The sequence below is a fragment of the Elephas maximus genome, chromosome 22, assembly GCF_024166365.1.
Source record: "Elephas maximus indicus isolate mEleMax1 chromosome 22, mEleMax1 primary haplotype, whole genome shotgun sequence".
NCBI classification, from domain to species: Eukaryota; Metazoa; Chordata; class Mammalia; order Proboscidea; family Elephantidae; genus Elephas; species Elephas maximus.
In genome coordinates this window covers 10,639,724-10,658,470 of record NC_064840.1, presented here as the reverse complement: position 1 = coordinate 10,658,470, position 18,747 = coordinate 10,639,724, and the positions used below count along the sequence as shown (strand labels likewise).

Here is an 18,747-nt window from a genome sequence, read left to right as displayed (position 1 = left end):
TTTTTGCCACTAAAAATAATGCTTCCATGAACTTCCTTATGGGGAAATCATTGACTCAGCAAGTGAGTGAATCACTAGGTTGGCCTTAGTATTAACACTCAGGGAAGTATTATCAATATTATCAATATCATCCCCATTTTATAAGAAAACTGATGTGCAGGGGCTTGCCCTGGGGTCATACACAAAGTGGCCTCTGGGCTACAAGGACAATGCCCTTTCTGCAGCACAACTGTCTCGTGGTTTTCTGTCTTTCTGTGCCACAAAGAGATATGAACCAAGGTAACTAGATGGTGACCTTGGGTAATTAATTCGTTTATACTAATAGAGCCTAAGTTCTTTCATCTAAAATTCCTACCTCACGTGGAGGTTGTGATGAGGTTAAAAATGAGTGTCTCCAAAACCAAAAAAAAAAAAAAAAGAAAAAACCCTACTGCTGTCAAGTCAATTCCAACTCATAGTGACCTCATAGGGTTTCCAAGGGTGTAAAGTAAATCTCTATGGAGGTCAACTGCCATATTTTTCTCTCTAGGAGCTGCCACTGGTGTCAAACTGCTGACCTTTTGGTTAGCAGTCAATCGCTTTAACCACTGCTCCACTAGGGCTCCTTGGTGTCTTCAAAACCCAAAAAACCAAACCCATTGCCATTGAGTAGATTCTGACTCAAAGCAACCCTATAGGATAGAGTAGAAATGCCCCATAGGGTTTCCAAGGAGAGGTTGGTGGATTGGAACTGCCCACCTTTTGGTTAGCAGCCAAGCTCTTAACCACTGAGACATCAGGGCTCCTAGTGTCTCCAGACATGTTTATTATTTGCAAATAAGAATGCACTGTATAAATTTAAGAATACTTTGTGTATGGTAAAACCAGGGACTTAATAATAAGGTTTACTTTATAACCAACACTAGTATCATTATATCATTATTATTTGTGATATTTTACCCAACTAATGAACTGCCAAAGAGCCCTGATGGAGCAATGGTTAAGCGCTTGGCTGCTAACCAAAAAGTTGGCAATTCAAACCCTCCCAGCAGCTCCTCAGGAGAAAGACCTAGCAATCTGCTCCCATAAAGATTACAGCATAGGAAACCCTACAGGGAAGTTCTACTCTGTCACGTGGGGTCTCTGTGAATGGAAAATAGGCTCCACGGCACCTAACAGCAATGAACTGTCCTCACTTGTTGAAATGGACTGGTAAAAAAAAAAAAAAGAACCATAAATTTTGCAATACCACAACAAACCACAAGATGGGTTCATTTATGCTTTTATTTTATTTCAATGCCAGCGAAAGTCTCTGAAATGGTCAGACTTTTTGAAGGGCTCAAAGAAGCATCACTGTGCTTTGTTGTGATAGATTTATTTCAAATGGTAGTTTCTAAGAGGTATTTTGCTCAGGAAGCTGAACAAATAAAGCTGCTGACACTCCCATTCTCAAAAAAGAGCAGTGCCTAAGCATTTCCTTGAGAATATCACCTCCCTGGCCAATGAGTAATCCTAAATTGGCATAAAATGCTGGCTATTAGGACCACACTCATCCTTAATCTGCGTGGAAGGCACTCACATTGGGAAACCACATGTTTCAGCAGGCCTGGCAACTCTGCCTTCGCTGTAGTCTGAAGGGCTCCAGGGAAATTTCTGAAGCCTTTGGAGGCATCAGATCCCTATGTTGTGTCCTCAGTCAACCACAGCCAGATAAAGGCTATGTGATTTCCAGGGACAAAGCCACTGAGCAGGTGGTTTGGATCTGAAGAAAATCAAGGTAACGAGCTCTAGCCATGAGCAACAAACATGTGAAAGAATAGAAAATTCAAGCCAGAAGATATCACAAATGTGCACATTTTGGTTTAGGGGCTTTGATGGAGTATTGTTGTGTACTGTTGACTCACAATAACTCTGTTGGACAGAGCAGATCTGCTCCATAGGGTTTCTGAGGTTGCAATCTTTGCAGATGTAGACTGCCACATCTTCCTCCTGTGGAACAGCTGGTGGGTTGGAATTGCTGACATTTCAGTTAGCAACTGAGTGCTTAGCCACTGCACCACCAGGGCTCCTTCTTCATAAAGATTACAGCCAAGAAAACCCTACAGGGCAGTTCTACTCTGTCACATGGGGTCCCTATGAGTCGAAATCCACTCGACAACACCTTACAACTACATAGGTTGCTGGGATGATTAAATGAGATAAAGGTACAGAGCACAGTTCCAGGCACATAGCATGCAATACTAGCTTTTGTTACCCATGGTGTATAAACGTTAGCAGAACACTTGGTATATACTGAGATCTCATCAACAACTCTGATGATGATGATGGTGATCGTAACAAGAGCTAACATTTTTAGACTACTTACCATGTATCTGATACTGTTGTAAGTGCTTTTGTGAATATCTATATGATCTTCCCAACAACTCTATGAGCTAGGTATGATTGTTATCTCCATTTTAGAAATGAAGAAGCAGAGTACAAAGTGGTTAGTAAATGCTTGTAGAAGGAATAAATGACCATGCCTCCATACCTTTCGCATTTATTGTTCTAATTGCCTTTATCATCCACCAAACATGTCTTTATTCATCCAAACCCAACACAAAAACCAATTCAATTCTTCTCCAAAGCTTTCCTAAATCTCCCAGGAGGGAAAACTTGTAATTGTTTTTTGGTTTGCTTTTCTTCCACTGTGTATCCTTCCAGAGCAAGGAATATATTTTATTCATTTTCGATTCTAGGTTCTCTAACCCTTCACCATTAAGCATAGTTTACAGTCTGATTAGGAGAGATAGCATTAAACCAGCTGTGCAGAAAATATCCATGGAAAGTTTCCAACTAGCCTTTCATAGGAAAGATTTCACTTTACTTGAGGGTTATGCATGTATTTATCCATTCTTACACTAAAAATGATAGTTGTTTTCTAATGTCTTTGCTAGGCAAAATAAAAAGCTGACAACCCTATTTCAGTCTCCGGAAGTACTCTGTTGGGGGCATTGGTGGTTCAGTGGTGGAAATATTGCTTTCTACATTAGAGACCAGGGCTCGATTCCCAGCCAATGCACCTCGTGCACAGCCACCACCTGTCTGTCAGTGGACGCTTGTGTGTTGCTAGGATGCTGAACAGATTTCTCTGGAGCTTCCAGACTAAGATGGACTAGGAAGAAAGGACTGGCAATCTACTTCTGAGAATCAGCCAATGAAAATTCTGTGGATCACATTGCTCTGATCCGTAACCCATCATGGAAGGGCACAGGACTGGGTAGCGTTTCCTTCTGTTGTGCCCGGGGTCGCCATGAGTCCGGGCGGTCACCAGCATCTAACAATAACACAAAATAAAACACTTCAAGACAAAACAGTCTTGCCTTCCCCACTCTTTCGTCAAGGGAAGAAAAACTACATTTCCCATAATGCCCCAGATCCGGAAGGAAGTGGGACTGACATCTTCCCGTGATTCCTTATAGACCGGAAGTTGGGCCCTTAGTTCTTTTTCCCATCTTGCAAGGTAAGAATGGCGGGGTGGCTGTGCTGGAGTTTACTTCAGGACCCCAATCCTTCGCCATCCGAAGCAGGAGGGCATCAAGTTGACACCTAGAAGGGCCGAAAATGCTCGGGGCCAACTAAGAGGCCTCCCAGACGTTTCATTTGTTTCGCTTGGGATGGCGGCGGGGCACGAAGCGGGTGAGGTGGAATGCCACGGAGGCTGCAACAGTTTACCACCTTCCCGGGCTGGGGGCACGGGACCCCTGCGAGGATTCGTAGTGGGTTGGTGGGGATGGAGGGACCCGGCCGGCGGTGCGCGCTCTGGAATCCACGGCCCAGGTTCCAGAAGACGCCGCTGGGCTAGTCTCAGCCACGTTGGGGTTTAGGACTGAGGACAAATCCTGCTTTCCCGTATTCCCCATGTCTGCGGCCGGAAGTCTTGGGCGCTGAGCTTTTTTAAGTTTGGGCTGGGCGTGGGCTAATATGTGTATGTGCCCTGATCTTTTAAACTGAGTTTTTTGAGAAAGGTAATAGTCTTAAAACTTATGAGCAAAGACTTTAAAAGCAGATGGTTTCATGTTCCAGGTTCGTTGTTATTGCTTGTGGAGCTTTGTTAAAGTCTCTGCCTAGGTATTTAACTCGTAAAATAGGAGTGATAATAGTGTAGAGACTTGAACACCAAATATTTAGGAAAAAATCTAACGACGGTCTGATATCTCCGGATCCTTAAGTTTATACTATGTTGAAGAGACAACCGTAATACAGGACTGGAGTAGAGGTGGATTTTGGAGGAAGGCCTGTCTCTCTTGGGAGTTGGGAGATGAAATGGGTGTTACCTGTTTGGAGGGGATGGTGAGGACTTCTGGTCTGGGGAGCCCTCATTGTGCGGTTCAAGTATTGCCTTTTTAAGGATCGTTGATGAAATTCTGTCTTTTTTTTCCCCTTTAATATTGGTAGATGGCGAGTGAAAAGGCTGAGAAGCCGGACACTAAGGAGAATAAGCCTGAAGTCAAGAAAGCAGATGCCAGTGGCAAGGCTAAGGATGGTAATCTCAAGGGCAAAAAGCCCAAGAAGGGGAAGCCCCACTGCAGCCGAAATCCCGTCCTAGTCAGAGGAATTGGCAGATATTCCCGGTCAGCCATGTATTCCAGAAAGGCCATGTACAAGAGGAAGTATTCAGCAGCTAAATCCAGGGTAAGGAATGAGAAGGACACTGCTGACAGTTAGGTTTTAATCTTAAAAAAGTTTTATCTGTTTCATGACTCTTTGGTGCCTTTGTTTCTTTATAGGTTGAAAAGAAGAAGAAGGAGAAGGTTCTTGCTACTGTCACAAAACCAGTTGGTGGTGACAAGAATGGTGGTACCCGAGTGGTTAAACTTCGCAAAATGGTAAGATCTGGAGGAGACAGCAAGTTGAATGTGTTTAGGTTACGTTTGAATACTCTGAAGAGGACTGTGTACTGAGTTTTTAGAAATTTATGTTTACCAGAGTTGTTCATCTAAGGTAATGGGTTCCGGGTTTACAACTTAGCTCCACCACTCAGTGTTTGACCTTAAGTAAGTTGTTACTTTTCTGTGTGTTTTTTTTTTTTCCTCCTCGTAAAGTGGAACTAGAAGTTACCACACAGGGTGGTTGTGAGGGTTAACTGGAAAAAAAAAAATAGAATAGAGCGTAGAATGTTGCCTGGCCAAGAGAACATTGTTTCAGCATCCCCCTCTTACCACACGCAAGACCCAAAGTTTTCTCTCTGCTTATTACTGTGGAAACATTTCCCAGGTGTGCTACACCCTCAGGATGAAAATTGCCACACCAGAGGCGAGATGGGACTTTGATTTCCTTTCTTGTCATGGTTTTTGTGAGCTGTTTTTTCTATTAGGTGTTCACATTTGCGAACACTGTCCACTAAAATGATACAGTGTAGTTGGAAATGGGTTGTTTTTTTATTGAAATTGAGAACCAAGCTCTGCCTCTCTCTCCGTTACATTACGCAGAATGTGTTACGTGTTTTCTTAAGGGCTGTAGTTTACATTGGAGGTCAGGGAACTCAGAAAAGTTTGGAATCGCTGCCACCTGAGAGTATATAAAGATGGCTTGCACGTAATCTAAAGTTTATTTTAACCTCAAGTTTACAAAAATAACCCCGCTCAACCCTTTCCACCTTTGCTTGAACACAGCTCCTTCGTTAAATGGTTTCCATCCTAGGTTTGCACAGGGAGGATACAGAAGCATAATGTTGACCTTTTCCAAATTTAAAAATGTACTTTAGACAAAAATGCAATAGTGCAAATAAGGGTTTAAGTTTCATATAAGAAATCTGTAGCAAAGGTTTAACTGACAAAAGTTGAACTCAGCTTTCGGCTAATCTGGAAGGCTTATTTAAATAAATTGGAACCACGGACTGTCTCCAGCCTAGGTATTACCCTACTGAAGATGTGCCTCGGAAGCTTTTGAGCCACGGCAAAAAACCCTTCAGTCAGCATGTGAGAAAGCTGCGGTCTAGCATCACTCCTGGGACCGTTCTCATCATCCTCACTGGGCGCCACAGAGGCAAGGTGAGCCGCGCACCTCAGCTGGCAGGGCGTCATATAGGTAGTAGAGCGTTTTAGTGTAGAAATGGTCATATGTCCTATGTAATTTTTCATGTTCTTTCTTCACCTAGCATAAACATTTTCCTTTTAAAAATAATGTTTATAACTTGTAATATACAGCACTTTATTTAAACATTTCCTGTTGTTGATCATTCCACTTGTTAGAGATGATTCAGGTGTCCTTTTGGGGAAAGATATTTCTCTATTTGAGTTATTTCTTTAGGATAGATCTACAGTAATGGAATTAACTGAGTTAAAGGGTGTTAGTTTTTTTATTAAAAGTAATGCCCGCGAACACAACACAGAATCTCTGATGGAGCAGGAGAGCAGTGGGATGCAGACCTCAAAGTCTCGTAAAAAGACCAGACTTAATGGTCTGATTGAGACTAGAAGGAGCCCAGAGGTCATGGTCCCCAGACCTCCTGTTAGCCCAAGACAGGAACCATTCCCAAAGCCAACTCTTCAGGCAGGGATTGGACTGGACTATAGAAGATGATACTGGTGAGGAGTGAGCTTCTTCGCTCAAGTAGACGTGTGAGACTATGTGGGCAGCTCCTGTCTGGAGGGGAGATGAGAGGGCAGGGGGGATGGGAGCTGGCTGAACGGACACGGGGAACACGGGGGGGAGAGGAGTGTGCTGCTCTGTTAGGGGGAGAGCAACTAGGAGTACAAAGCAAGGTGTGTATCAGATTTTTTATGAGAGACTGACTTGATTCGTAAATTTAAAGCACAATAAAAAAATTTTTTTTAAACACCTAATTAAAAAAAAACCTCAAACGCTGATATCCTGGGGTCATTCCTGTTAAGAATTTGGGGTGTTTGCATTCTGGAACTGCTGATGGTATACGTATGTAGACATTTCCTTTACCAAATTTAGACACGTGGCTTGATGTATTCAAAAGTCAGCTTCTAATTGCAGAGACCAGTACGCCTTAGCGTTTTATTTACCTTACAGAGAGTGATTTTCCTGAAGCAGCTGGACAGTGGCTTGCTACTTGTGACGGGTAAGAAAATCTTTGGATTTCATAGGCTCTCCAACTTTAATTTTTATGTGTTTGCGATGCACCCAGTTGCTCCCACCTGCATGGAACTTCCTCAGTGTCAGGAAATTTTGAGCTTCCTGTGTACATATCGTTAAATGGAGGCAGGTGTTCAGATTTCGTGTGTCAGCATCGCCAAGTAACTGTCACCTAAAATGTGGAATGGTGCTGGGAATGCATCCTGCGTAAGACTTATGAGTGGTCTGTCATTTGGCAACAGAATCATGTGCCTAAATTTATTGTGAGTGGCCTGTGAAGGTCCTGACCCACCTGTGTAAGGAAGTGACTGCTCTTTCTTAACCTGGGTGACTTTTAGAAATCGGAGGGAGAAAAGCCTTGGACAAATTTGAATTTTTGAAAAATTCTCTATGCTGACAGTAGAAAGAACGGTTTGGAATTTCTTCAAATCTAGGGGGGGGAGGTGGGGAGTCCAAATTTAACTCCCTAGGTTTATCCAAATGCGTCCTTAATGTGCCTACTCAAAGTCAGTTCTTAAATATTTGTTTCCCCTTTCCCTTACCAAATTAATTTTTCCCCTTAGGACCTCTTTCCCTCAATCGAGTTCCTCTGCGTAGAACACACCAGAAATTTGTCATTGCCACCTCCACCAAAATTGATATCAGTGGTGTGAAAATTCCAAAACATCTCACGGACACTTACTTTAAGAAGAAGAAGCTGCGTAAGCCCAGACACCAAGAAGGCGAGATCTTCGACACAGAGAAAGAGGTGAGTTGTTTCTGTCATATCCTGTGATATCACTGGCACCTCTAGTTGGAAGTGAAAATAAATAGGTTTAAGCATTCTTATACACAAAAAAGAAAAGTGTAAATAATGAGACATGTCTGGGAAATAGTATTTTTCCAGATTCTTCTAAATTCAGTAGCTTATAATGGAATGTGGGCTCTCTCAACAGAATCCTGAGGTTTTGGTGGAACTTTCTAGGAATTGCTGCCACTGACTTATTGGGAATGTGCCTTGATGTATCCTGAATGTATATTCAAGTAGACGAAAGGATAAGAGCTGCTGTTTTTATTATGTAAGAAGTAGGTTTTATTTTGCAGCCTTCGAAGGAAAGAATAAAAATCGCCTCTAAGGGCCTTATAAATATTCCTGGAAATGAGTACTTGTGAGATAGGATTTTTTAGTTGACAAAGGAGTTTGGCACTTGTGACCTGCTTATTAAATGTTAACTTTTCTGTTTCTTTAGAAATACGAGATAACAGAGCAGCGGAAGGTTGATCAGAAAGCTGTAGACTCGCAAATTATGCCAAAAATCAAAGCCATTCCCCAGCTCCAAGGCTACCTGCGTTCTTTGTTCGCTCTCACAAATGGAATGTACCCTCACAAGTTGGTGTTCTAGATTTCTCTCAAAGAATTGAATTAAATAATTGATACATTTAACTTGTGTGCTTTGTTTTTTCTTTTAGTAAGTTAACTTGATTCCTAAGTGTCCAGCCTGGCTGAGTTAATGGGATTTTTGCCTCTAAATGGGAGTGGCACATGGTTACAGCTGCCATGGGGATTCCTTGTCATGGGCTTTTGGCCCTGGGGTCACCTTGAACTTTGCCACTGGCATCCGGGTTTTCGACTTCAGATTTCTTTGTGTCTGGCTCCTTGGCTTTTCCGCCTACTGTCTCCATCTCCCCATGTAAAACAGTGACATTTCCCCAATGATTCCTGAACAAGGCAAAGCTAAATCACACATAGATGAGAAACCACTGTGGGCTCCGCAGACCACAAACACTTTCCTCCCTAACATCCATTTCTTACTCTCTTCTGCTCCACCCCCGTGATCACTGCTGTTCGTTTCTAAGGATTTAAGCATATGAATATAATCTCCTTTTTTAACCAAAAAGTCTGTGTACTATACACTTACTGTCTCTTGATCGTTCCATACAGAGTGTCCCTTTTTAGAGCTGCGTATTCTAGGGATGTTTTCACTTTCTGTTGTTGACAGTCATACGTAATGTTGCAGTTAATAACCTTGGACATAATTTTGAACTTGCACAAGTACCTGTGGGAAAAATACCCAAGTAAGAATTGGTTGTCACTGGTTTAAAGGATTACGTACATTTTTATTTTAGCGTAGCTAGTGCCAAGTGGTCCCCTGTAGGGGTTGTACTGGTTCATACTCATGACCGTACAAGAGTGCCTATTATCCCCCTAGACTTGCTGAACAGGTCTTAAAACTTGGGTTTTTGCCGTTAGAACAGCGAAAACAGGTCTGATTCTAAATCAGGCTTATTTATATGGATTTGCACACTAAAATGCATGAATTTTGCTGTATGTAAACAGTTTGCACTGTCTGGGGGACTCCGTTATGAATAAAAGCCACTTTTGCGTACAGGTTTTTGTGTGAACACACGTTTTCATTTCTCTTGGTTAGATTCCTAACGGTGATTACTGGGTTGGTGTTTAACTCCATAAGAAACAGATAAACTTCGATTTTGCATTCCCTCCAGCCATCAGTGAGAATTTGCCACATTTTTGTCAGCACTTGGTATTTTCAGTTTTAGCCATTCAGATAAACACGTAGTGATAGACTGATGCATTTGTTAAAACAAATGTGGACATGTCACTCATCTGTCTACAATCCTTTATGGCTTCCAGTTTCCCTTAGGATCAGTTCCAAAATGGTCACGGTCACAATGCCCATTTCTCCTGCCTGTGCGTTCCATTCCGCCCCGATTTTGTAATTGCCATACTAAGGTTTGTTTTTTTTTTTTAATATTCTGTGTCCTCAGTGAAGGTTTACATAGCAGTTTTGGTTCTCATTCAATTTCTACACAAGTTCAGTGACATCGGTTACAGTCTTCACAATGTTTGGACATTCTTATTTCCTTTCTGGTTGGTCTATTTTCATAAATCTAGTTTCCCAGCCACTTTACTGCGTTTCTTTTAGTTGTCAAAATGGGCTGTTTTTTCCTGCCTCAGAACCTTTGCATGTGCTCCTTGCTACACTGGCCTGCCTGTTCTTCCTATCCTCTCAGCCTCCTGGCCCACCACTTCACTGGCTCCTATTGTGCTGAGTAGAATTAAATTATAGATAATTTGACTTCCCAGGTGGCTTGGCCAGAAGCAAGAAAAGTGTTAGGCCAATGGAAGCATCTGGTCCACTTGACGTACATTCATCATAATATAGGAAAATACGGCGTGATTGAATTGGTGTGAGCTTAGGGTGTGTTCAAAGATTAGGTTTCTCATTTTTCCTGCAGATTTGCACAAGTTCTCAGTTATGTGTGCAAGGGTGTCCATTGCAACACTAAAGATTCCATCAGTAGGGGATTGATAAAGTATTTCCCATCCATAGTGCTGGGGTATAACGTGATTTAAAAGAATGAGGCAGCTCAATCTGAACCGTTAGGAAGAGACCAACAAGACATGTTGAGTGGAAAAAACAAGTTGGGGACGTAACCCGATGTGATACAAGGCCCTGGGTTGATGCTGTTTTGACAAACCAACTATAAAGGAATTTTGGGATAATCAGGGACATTTGAATAAGAACAGGCTGTTAGGTAAGACGAAAACTTGATGACAAAGAGATGGTAAGCATTCAATGAAATGAAAGGTCACAAGGTAGAATGTATGGTATCTCAAAAAAAAATAAGTGGTAAAGTCTGCAGAAATACGCATAAGAAATCTTTGCATTAGGCCAGCAATTCTCAAACCGTTTTGGTCTTAAATTACTGAAGATCTAAAAGTTTTTTGTTCATGTGGGTGTCCTGTCTTGATATATTAAAACCAAGAAATTCGAATATTTAAGATGCCAATATGTTAATATAAATAATATTTTTTTATGAAAGTAACTTCCAAAACAATAGGAAGAATGGCATTATTTTACGTTTTTGCAAAACTGATTTTAATGTCTGGTTTTATAGAAGACACTTGAATTCTCATCTGCTGCATTCAGTTTGTTACGATAGCGCATGTACTACAGCCTCAGGAAGACCCCATCCTACACTCAGGAGAGAATGACAGCGGAAAGACAACATCTTCGTATTCTGACAAATTTGTGTTTTGACTTCAAGGACTCCTCTTTAAGGATGTCAGGAGTGCCTAAGGATCCCAGGAACATCTTTGAGAATCATTGTGCTAGCCCCTTGGCAATGTTCCATCAGGAAGTGGAGTCTCATTCCCTACCCCTTGTGACTTGTTCTGGCCAATACATTGTAGCATAAGTGTTGTTGCCTAGGCCCTGCAGCTTCCATGCTTGTCCTCTTGGGACACTGCTGCAGCCATGTGAAAAAGCCCCAGCTAGCCTCCCTGAGAATAGAGACCATGTGGGACAAGAGGCCAGGCCAAGAGGTAGAGAGCCAGCTCCAGTCACCAGATACGTGAGTGTGAGTGAGGTCGCCTGAGGCCATCCAGCCCCAGCTGAGCTGCCTACAGCCACGTGAGTGAACCCCCAGCAAGAGCTGCCCAGAGTTGTAAGCACATAAAATCCCACCCGATTGCTGTCAAGTTGATTCCAACTCAGAGCGACCCTGTAGGACAGAGTAGAACTGGGCCACATCCTTCTCCCGCTGAGCAACTGGTTACTTCTGGTTAGCAGTAACCAAATGCTTAACTCTGCTGCATGACCAGGGCTCCTTTTAGCGTATAAAACAAATAGTGGTTGTTCAAAGTCACTCTTTCACTTAATGGAAACCCTGGTGGCACAGTGGTGAAGTGCTATGGCTGCTAACCAAAAGGTTGGAAGTTCAAATCCACCAGGCACTCCTTGGAAACTCGATGGGGCCATTCTACTCTGATCTATAGGGTTGCTATGAGTCGGAATTGACTCAATGGTGACTGGTTTGGTTTTGATTTTTTTGACTTAATTGTGTGTGTGTGTGTGTGTGTGTGTGTACATGCACAGTGAAAAAGATCTGAGAGATATTCAATGGGAATATTTATGAAAAACAAGTTGATATAATAGGTAACTTCCAAGGTAGAGCCTGGAACAATCCTAGAATTGTGAAAAACCGAGGTGTGCAACCCTCGAGTCTTAGTCTTGCTGCAGATTGAATTCCTTCATGACAAGGATATTGAAAACTTTTATCCATGTGTTCACTTACTAACACAACTGTTTACTTCTCAGTGTTTCCTTGAGGTGATTAAACAAAAACCAAAAAAACTTGCGCACAAATGTAGTTCTATCAATGGACATAAGCTTCCGTGTTTTGATTTTCTTACCACTTTCTAGTTGCCATCAAAGCTTCATAAATATCCTTTTCCATGGAGCTGATTTCCTTTGAATGATACATTCTCTGGCCCTGTTCCGCAACCCTCAACGTGTTGCTTCCCTTATACGTCCTGTCTCAGAGAATCAGCTCATCTCCCAGGCAGGTGCCCAATCCTGAATCCTCATAGCCCCCCTCAACCTCTCTATTCCCTCACAGCTTCTCAAGTACTAAGACTATTCAGTCAATTCTACTTCCTTCATTGCTTTAGTATTTACCCGCTTCACTCCATGCCTCTAGCCACACACCCAGTTCAAGACCACACCATTTCTCTTCTGAGTTCCCACGACAGCCATAAGTAGTTGCCCAGCCTATCGTCTGAGCCATTCTCCATAAGGCAGCCAGACTGCTCTTTTTGAAATGCAAATCCAATCCTGCCATTCCCCTGCACACATTTCGCCAGTGACTCCTCACTGCCCTCTGGGAGAAATTCCTTTCACTTAGCTTCTGAAAGAGACCCCTGTTTTTCTCTCAAGCCTCATTTCTCTCCAATATCTGCTCCAATTCCAATCTCTGCCCCCCAATTCTCCAGCCTGACGGGGCTTCTACTGATGGTGATTTGTCGTTAAGAGCTCGGGCTCCTGAACTAGCTTCTTGGTTTAGATTCCAGCTCCGCCACTTGGCATCTGTGAGATCTTCACCTTTCTGTGCCTTCATGTTTCCATCTGTAAAATGGGGATAAAGAGTAGTGCTGCACCATTGGGTGTGGTGAATATATGAAAACTACTGAGAAGATCCCTGGCAGATAGCAATAAATATTAACTTCTATTATTCTGATCTCTAATCTACCCTTTTCTCTCACCTCCCGGCCTTTGCACATGCTATTCTGAACACCTCAAACATTTCCCTCTGCTGCTACCCTTTCCCCCCCTCCAAAAAAACAAAACATGCACATTTAACTAACTTTAGTCATCCCTCTAGATCAGGGTTTTCAGTCCTGGCACTATTGACATTTGGGGCTGCATAATTCTCTGTTGTGGAGGCTGTCCTGTACTTTGTAGGATGTTCGGCAGCATCCCTGGTCTGTACCCATTAGATGCCAGTAGCACTCCTCCTCCCACCCTCCCCCACCAATCATGAGAATAAAAATCATCTCAAGACATTGCCAGCTGTTCCCGGTGGGCAAAATCAACTCTTGTCACTACTCTAGATCTCCTGGCCCCTCAAACGTCACCCCGAATATAGGTTAGGTGCTTCTGCTTGGTATTCTCAATTTCCCCCATCACAGACAGACCTCTGGCACTGCAGTCTAATGCCCTGATTAGTTGTTTTCCTCCTTCATTAGATTTGAAGCTTCTTGACGATAAGGACTATGACTTCTTTGTAAGAGCCCAGCAGAGTAGGAACTTCGTAACTACTTGTTGGATGAAAGATTTCCACAGGTGCATTTCTAGGAGTCGAAGAATGATGGGTAAAAAGCATGGTCCTTCTATCGTTTTGGAATATGTGCAGCCGAAGTGCTTTCAAGCAAAGGCTGTGCTGACCTAAAGTGCCGCTAGCATTAGATGATAGGCTAACCCCAGAGCTTTACCATCCCTGAGTACAAATTAAAATCTTACTTGACTTATTAGGTGAAAATGGCGTCACGTGTAATAATGTTGCCCTGTGCCGTCAAGTGTATGCTGCCTTGTGGTGACCCCATGTGTAACAGCTAACACTGAGAGCTTCCAGCATTCTAGGCATGGTGCTAGTGGTCTTGCTCATTGTGTTGGTTATCTAGTGCTGCTATAACAGAAATATCACAAGTGGATGGCTGTAACAAACAGAAGTTTATTCTCTCACAGTCTATAGGGCTACAAGTCTGAATTCAGGGTGCCAGCTCCAAGGGAAGGCTTTCTCTCTCTGTCAGCTCTGGGGAGAGGTCCTTGTCATCAGTCTCCCTTGGCTGAGGAGCTTCTTAATGCAGGGATCCCAGGTCCAAAGGACTCACTGCTCTCCTGGCTCTTGATGCCTGGTGGTATGAGGTCCCCATGTCTCTCGGATCCCTTCTCCCTTTTATATCTCAAAAGAGATTGACTTAAGACACAACCTGATTCTGCAGATTGACTCCTGCCTCATCAGAATAACTGCTGCTATCTCATTAATGTCATAGAGAGGATTTACGATACACAGGAAAATCGTTTATCAGATGACAAAATGGTGGTCACTCACAGAATACTGGGAATCATGGCCTAGCCAAGTTGACAGATATTATGGGGGGTCACAATTCAATCCATGGCACTCATATTAATTATTCAATCACAAAAACCCTATGAGGTCGGTACATTACTGTCATCCCCATTTTAAGATGGAAGACTGAGGCAGAGACAGGTGGAATAATTTGTTCAAGGTGACACATGAAGGAACTGGGACCCAAACTCAGGCAATTCATGATCCCAGCACTACATATGCTACATTTCATGTAAATATTTTTCTTTGGCTACTAGGGCTGTTGAAGTTTTCCCCATAGCCTCCCTGTTCATGTAGAAAACACACGTTACAGCAGTTACTGGCTTTAAACACGACATCCTCAAGAAGCCTCCCCAACCCTCAGACCAGGTCCCTGGATTTCTTGTCCCCTTTGGGGTTACTAGTTCCAAGTTGCTTTTCCCCATCTTAAGCTTCACAAGAGAGGGCACTTGTCTGACTTCTTGAGAGTTGAACCTGACACTGCCAGGCACAAAGTAGGCATTCAGTGAATATGGAATGAATGAAAACATACAGTGATTGCTTTTTTTCTTGTTCAAACTCTGCAATCATGTCTTTTGCCCACTCTGCCTTGGGCGGCTACTCATTAAGTTTATGCAGATGGGAGTGCTTGCAAATTTACAAGTCAGAATTGAAAATTCTGGTGCAAGGAAGCATCAGATCCCCACCAGGGGGCGCAAGAGGACTCGGTTGTCTTTCTGAGCTCCAGGGTGCTGATTTCTGCAACGAGGAGTGCTGCATTGAATGGTGCTTCATCTTTGGGCGCTTTATCAATGTGGAGTCCTGTCCCTTAGTTACCATAATCCAGTGACGCTCCAAGGAGAATTTCTCCCTCCTTGTTTTCAAATATCCCTTTCCTCTGATATCCTGTCCCCGCTGCTTCACGGATCCACCCGTGAACTGAAATAAGCTTCCCTGACAGAAGAAAAATGAACGAGGCCTAGCAGATCACTTGGAAAAAAGATTTTGAGTAGGTATGTGTGTTTCCTCTTTGAGACTGTGATTAGTGAGATGGAAATAATCAATCTTCCCCACAGGTTCTGGCCATGTGTCCATCTCTAGTTAGCAGATACCTATGTGTGTTCTTTTCCCTGGTGTTTAGAGAGGCCTTGTAATTAATATGGCCACTTTGCCTAAAACTATCTTTGAGCTTTATTAAGGCTTACCACTTATCTTCACGCCACACTCCCATTTCTGTGGGCGCAGTAAGGATTACAGACTCATTTTAGACAGTCAGCTGGTGCAGAAAAGCCAGCAGAATGAGAGATTGCAAAATCCCAGAGGGGCCCCAGCTCGAGTCAAGGCCAGTGAACATCACCATCACGTCAGCAGCTGGGGCAGCAGGGAGATGGTCTCCATCAACAAGCTCGCTCCCTCCTGGGGGTATACTTCCCAGGGGGGAACTGAGGCCCAACCTATTAATAACTGTTCTTAAGGCTTTTCTCATCCTTCATCTTTGCTTCCAACTTAGGGTTGCCCAGCCAAGACTTTCTCTTGCTCCTTTCCCCATTTCTATCTACCTCCCATTCTTAAATGGTAAGTGAAAAAGACAATTCCAAAAAAAAAAAAAAAAAAAAGTCATATACCACAAAACTTTTCTTTCTGTGAATGGATGTTTCTTTCTCAGGTACGAGTGTGTAGTGTATGTGTGTGTGTGTGTGTAGTGTGCGTGTCCATGTGTGTTGTCCTGACTAAATATGGATTCTCTGCCTCCAGGCTTCAAGGATAAAGTTCTTTTGGCCAGGGACTTTCTTTATCTTGCTGATCCATGCTAGAAATGCCCACTAAATGGTCTTCTTTCCAGAGGGGGTTCTGTAAGTATTAATTCATCAGCTGTCTCATCGTGGTACAGTGGCAGCCATGCAGCCCTATGACTAATTAATTATTGTTGCTAAAATATTAAATAACTATTCATTATGCAGACTAAAGACTTTACGCCCCAGATCTGCACTGTTTTCATTTTCATGGGGTGAAGGACAATAGTTCCTGGGTATCTTGACTCCTGGTCAGGAGAAACATTCTCTGAGCTACTGAAGATGGTTATTTAGATCCCAAATGTGGTACAATGGATCACTTTTTTTTTAATGTAAGTAATTTTTTTTTTATTATTAACTTTTATTGAGCTTCAAGTGAACGTTTACAAATCAAGTCAGTCTGTCACATATAAGTTAATATACATCTTACTCCTTACTCCCACTTGCTCTCCCCCTAATGAGTCAGCCCTTTCAGTCTCTCCTTTCGTGAAAACTTTGCCAGCCTCCAACTCTCTCTATCCTCCAATCCCCCCTCCAGACAGGAGATGCCAACACAGTCTCAAGTGTCCACCTGATATAATTAGCTCACTCTTCATCAGCATCTCTCTCCCACCCACTGTCCAGTCCCTTTCATGTCTGATGAGTTGTCTTCGGGAATGGTTCCTGTCCTGGGCCAACAGAGGGTTTGGGGACCATGACCACTGGGATTCCTCTAGTCTCAGTCACCATTAAGTATGGTCTTTTTGTGAGAATTTGGGGTCTGCATCCCACTGATCTCCTGCTCCCTCAGGGGTTCTCTGTTGTGCTCCCTGTCAGGGCAGTCATAGATTGTGGCCGGGCACCAACTAGTTCTTCCGGTCTCAGGATGATGTAGGTCTCTGGTTCATGTGGCCCTTTCTGTCTCTTGGGCTCTTAGTTGTCGTGTGGCCTTGGTGTTCTTCATTCTCCTTTGATCCAGGTGGGTTGAGACCAATTGATGCACCTTAGATGGCCGCTTGTTAGCATTTAAGACCCCAGACGCCACATTTCAAAGTGGGATGCAGAATGTTTTCATAATAGAATTATTTTGCCAATTGACTTAGAAGTCCCCTTAAACCATGGTTCGCAACCCCCCGCCCTTGCTCCACTGACCTTTGAAGTATTCATTTTATCCCGGCAACTTCTTTGCTTTTGGTCCAGTCCAGTTCAGTTGAGCTGACCTTCCATGTATTGAGTGTTGTCCTTCCCTTCACCTAAAGCAGTTCTTATCTGCTAATTAATCAGTAAAAAACCCTCTCCCTCCCTCCCTCCCTCCCCTCCTCGTAACCACAAAAGTATGTGTTCTTCTCAGTTTATACTATTTCTAAAGATCTTATAATAGTGGTCTTATACAATATTTGTCCTTTTGCCTCTGACTAATTTTGCTCAGCATAATGCCTTCCAGGTTCCTCCATGTTATGAAATGTTTCACAGATTCGTCACTGTTCTTTATCGATGCGTAGTATTCCATTGTGTGAATATACCACAATTTATTTACCCATTCATCCGTTGATGGACACCTTGGTTGCTTCCAGCTTTTTGCTATTGTAAACAGAGCTGCAATAAACATGGGTGTGCATATATCTGTTTGTGTGAAGGCTCTTGTTTCTCTAGGGTATATTCCAAGGAGTGGGATTTCTGGGTTGTATGGTAGTTCTATTTCTAACTGTTTAAGATAACGCCAGATAGATTTCCAAAGTGGTTGTACCATTTTACATTCCCACCAGCAGCGTATAAGAGTTCCAGTCTCTCCGCAGCCTCTCCAACATTTATTATTTTGTGTTTTTTGGATTAATGCCAGCCTTGTTGGAGTGAGATGGAATCTCATCGTAGTTTTAATTTGCATTTCTCTAATGGCTAATGATCGAGAGCATTTTCTCATGTATCTGTTAGCTGCCTGAATATCTTCTTTAGTGAAGTGTGTGTTCATATCCTTTGCTCACTTCTTGATTGGGTTGTTTGTCTTTTTGTGGTTGAGTTTTGACAGAATCATATAGATTTTAAAGATCAGGCGCTGGTCGGAGATGTCATAGCTGAAAATTCTTTCGCAGTCCGTAGGTGGTCTTTTTACCCTTTTGGTGAAGTCTTTAGATGAGCATAGGTGTTTGATTTTTAGGAGCTCCCAGTTATCTGGTTTCTCTTCGTCATTTTTGGTAATGTTTTGTATTCTGTTTATGCCTTGTATTAGGGCTCCTAGGGTTGTCCCTATTTTTTCTTCCATGATCTTTATCGTTTTAGTCTTTATGTTTAGGTTTTTGGTCCACTTGGAGTTAGTTTTTGTGCTTGGTGTGAGGTATGGGTCCTGTTTCATTTTTTTGCAAATGGATATCCAATTATGCCAGCACCATTTGTTAAAAAGACTATCTTTTCCCCAATTAACTGACACTGGGCCTTTGTCAAATATCAGCTGCTCATATGTGGATGGATTTATATCTGGGTTCTCAATTCTGTTCCATTGGTCTATGTGCCTGTTGTTGTA

The 18,747-nt window shown here is 42.8% G+C and overlaps 1 protein-coding gene across 1 annotated transcript; it reads left to right on the top strand.

The window, feature by feature from the left end:
• The first annotated feature begins 4,416 nt into the window (after window positions 1-4,416).
• RPL6 (ribosomal protein L6) lies at window positions 4,417-8,488 on the top strand. The gene is made up of 6 exons (XM_049866507.1): window positions 4,417-4,653; window positions 4,749-4,847; window positions 5,868-6,011; window positions 7,003-7,051; window positions 7,629-7,813; window positions 8,295-8,488. The coding sequence occupies exons 1-6, from the start codon at window positions 4,417-4,419 to the stop codon at window positions 8,445-8,447; spliced, it is 867 nt and encodes a 288-aa protein (XP_049722464.1). The 3' UTR covers window positions 8,448-8,488.
• Window positions 8,489-18,747: the final 10,259 nt, after the last annotated feature.

What these genes read in the sequence shown, in the direction of transcription:
- RPL6 (XM_049866507.1), top strand. Translation starts at nt 4,417, where the DNA reads ATGGCGAGTGAAAAGGCTGAGAAGCCGGACACTAAGGAGAATAAGCCT. An exon ending in ATTCAGCAGCTAAATCCAGG is followed by an intron (nt 4,654 to 4,748) that starts GTAAGGAATGAG and finishes GTTTCTTTATAG; the next exon opens with GTTGAAAAGAAGAAGAAGGA. An exon ending in TGGCTTGCTACTTGTGACGG is followed by an intron (nt 7,052 to 7,628) that starts GTAAGAAAATCT and finishes TTTTCCCCTTAG; the next exon opens with GACCTCTTTCCCTCAATCGA.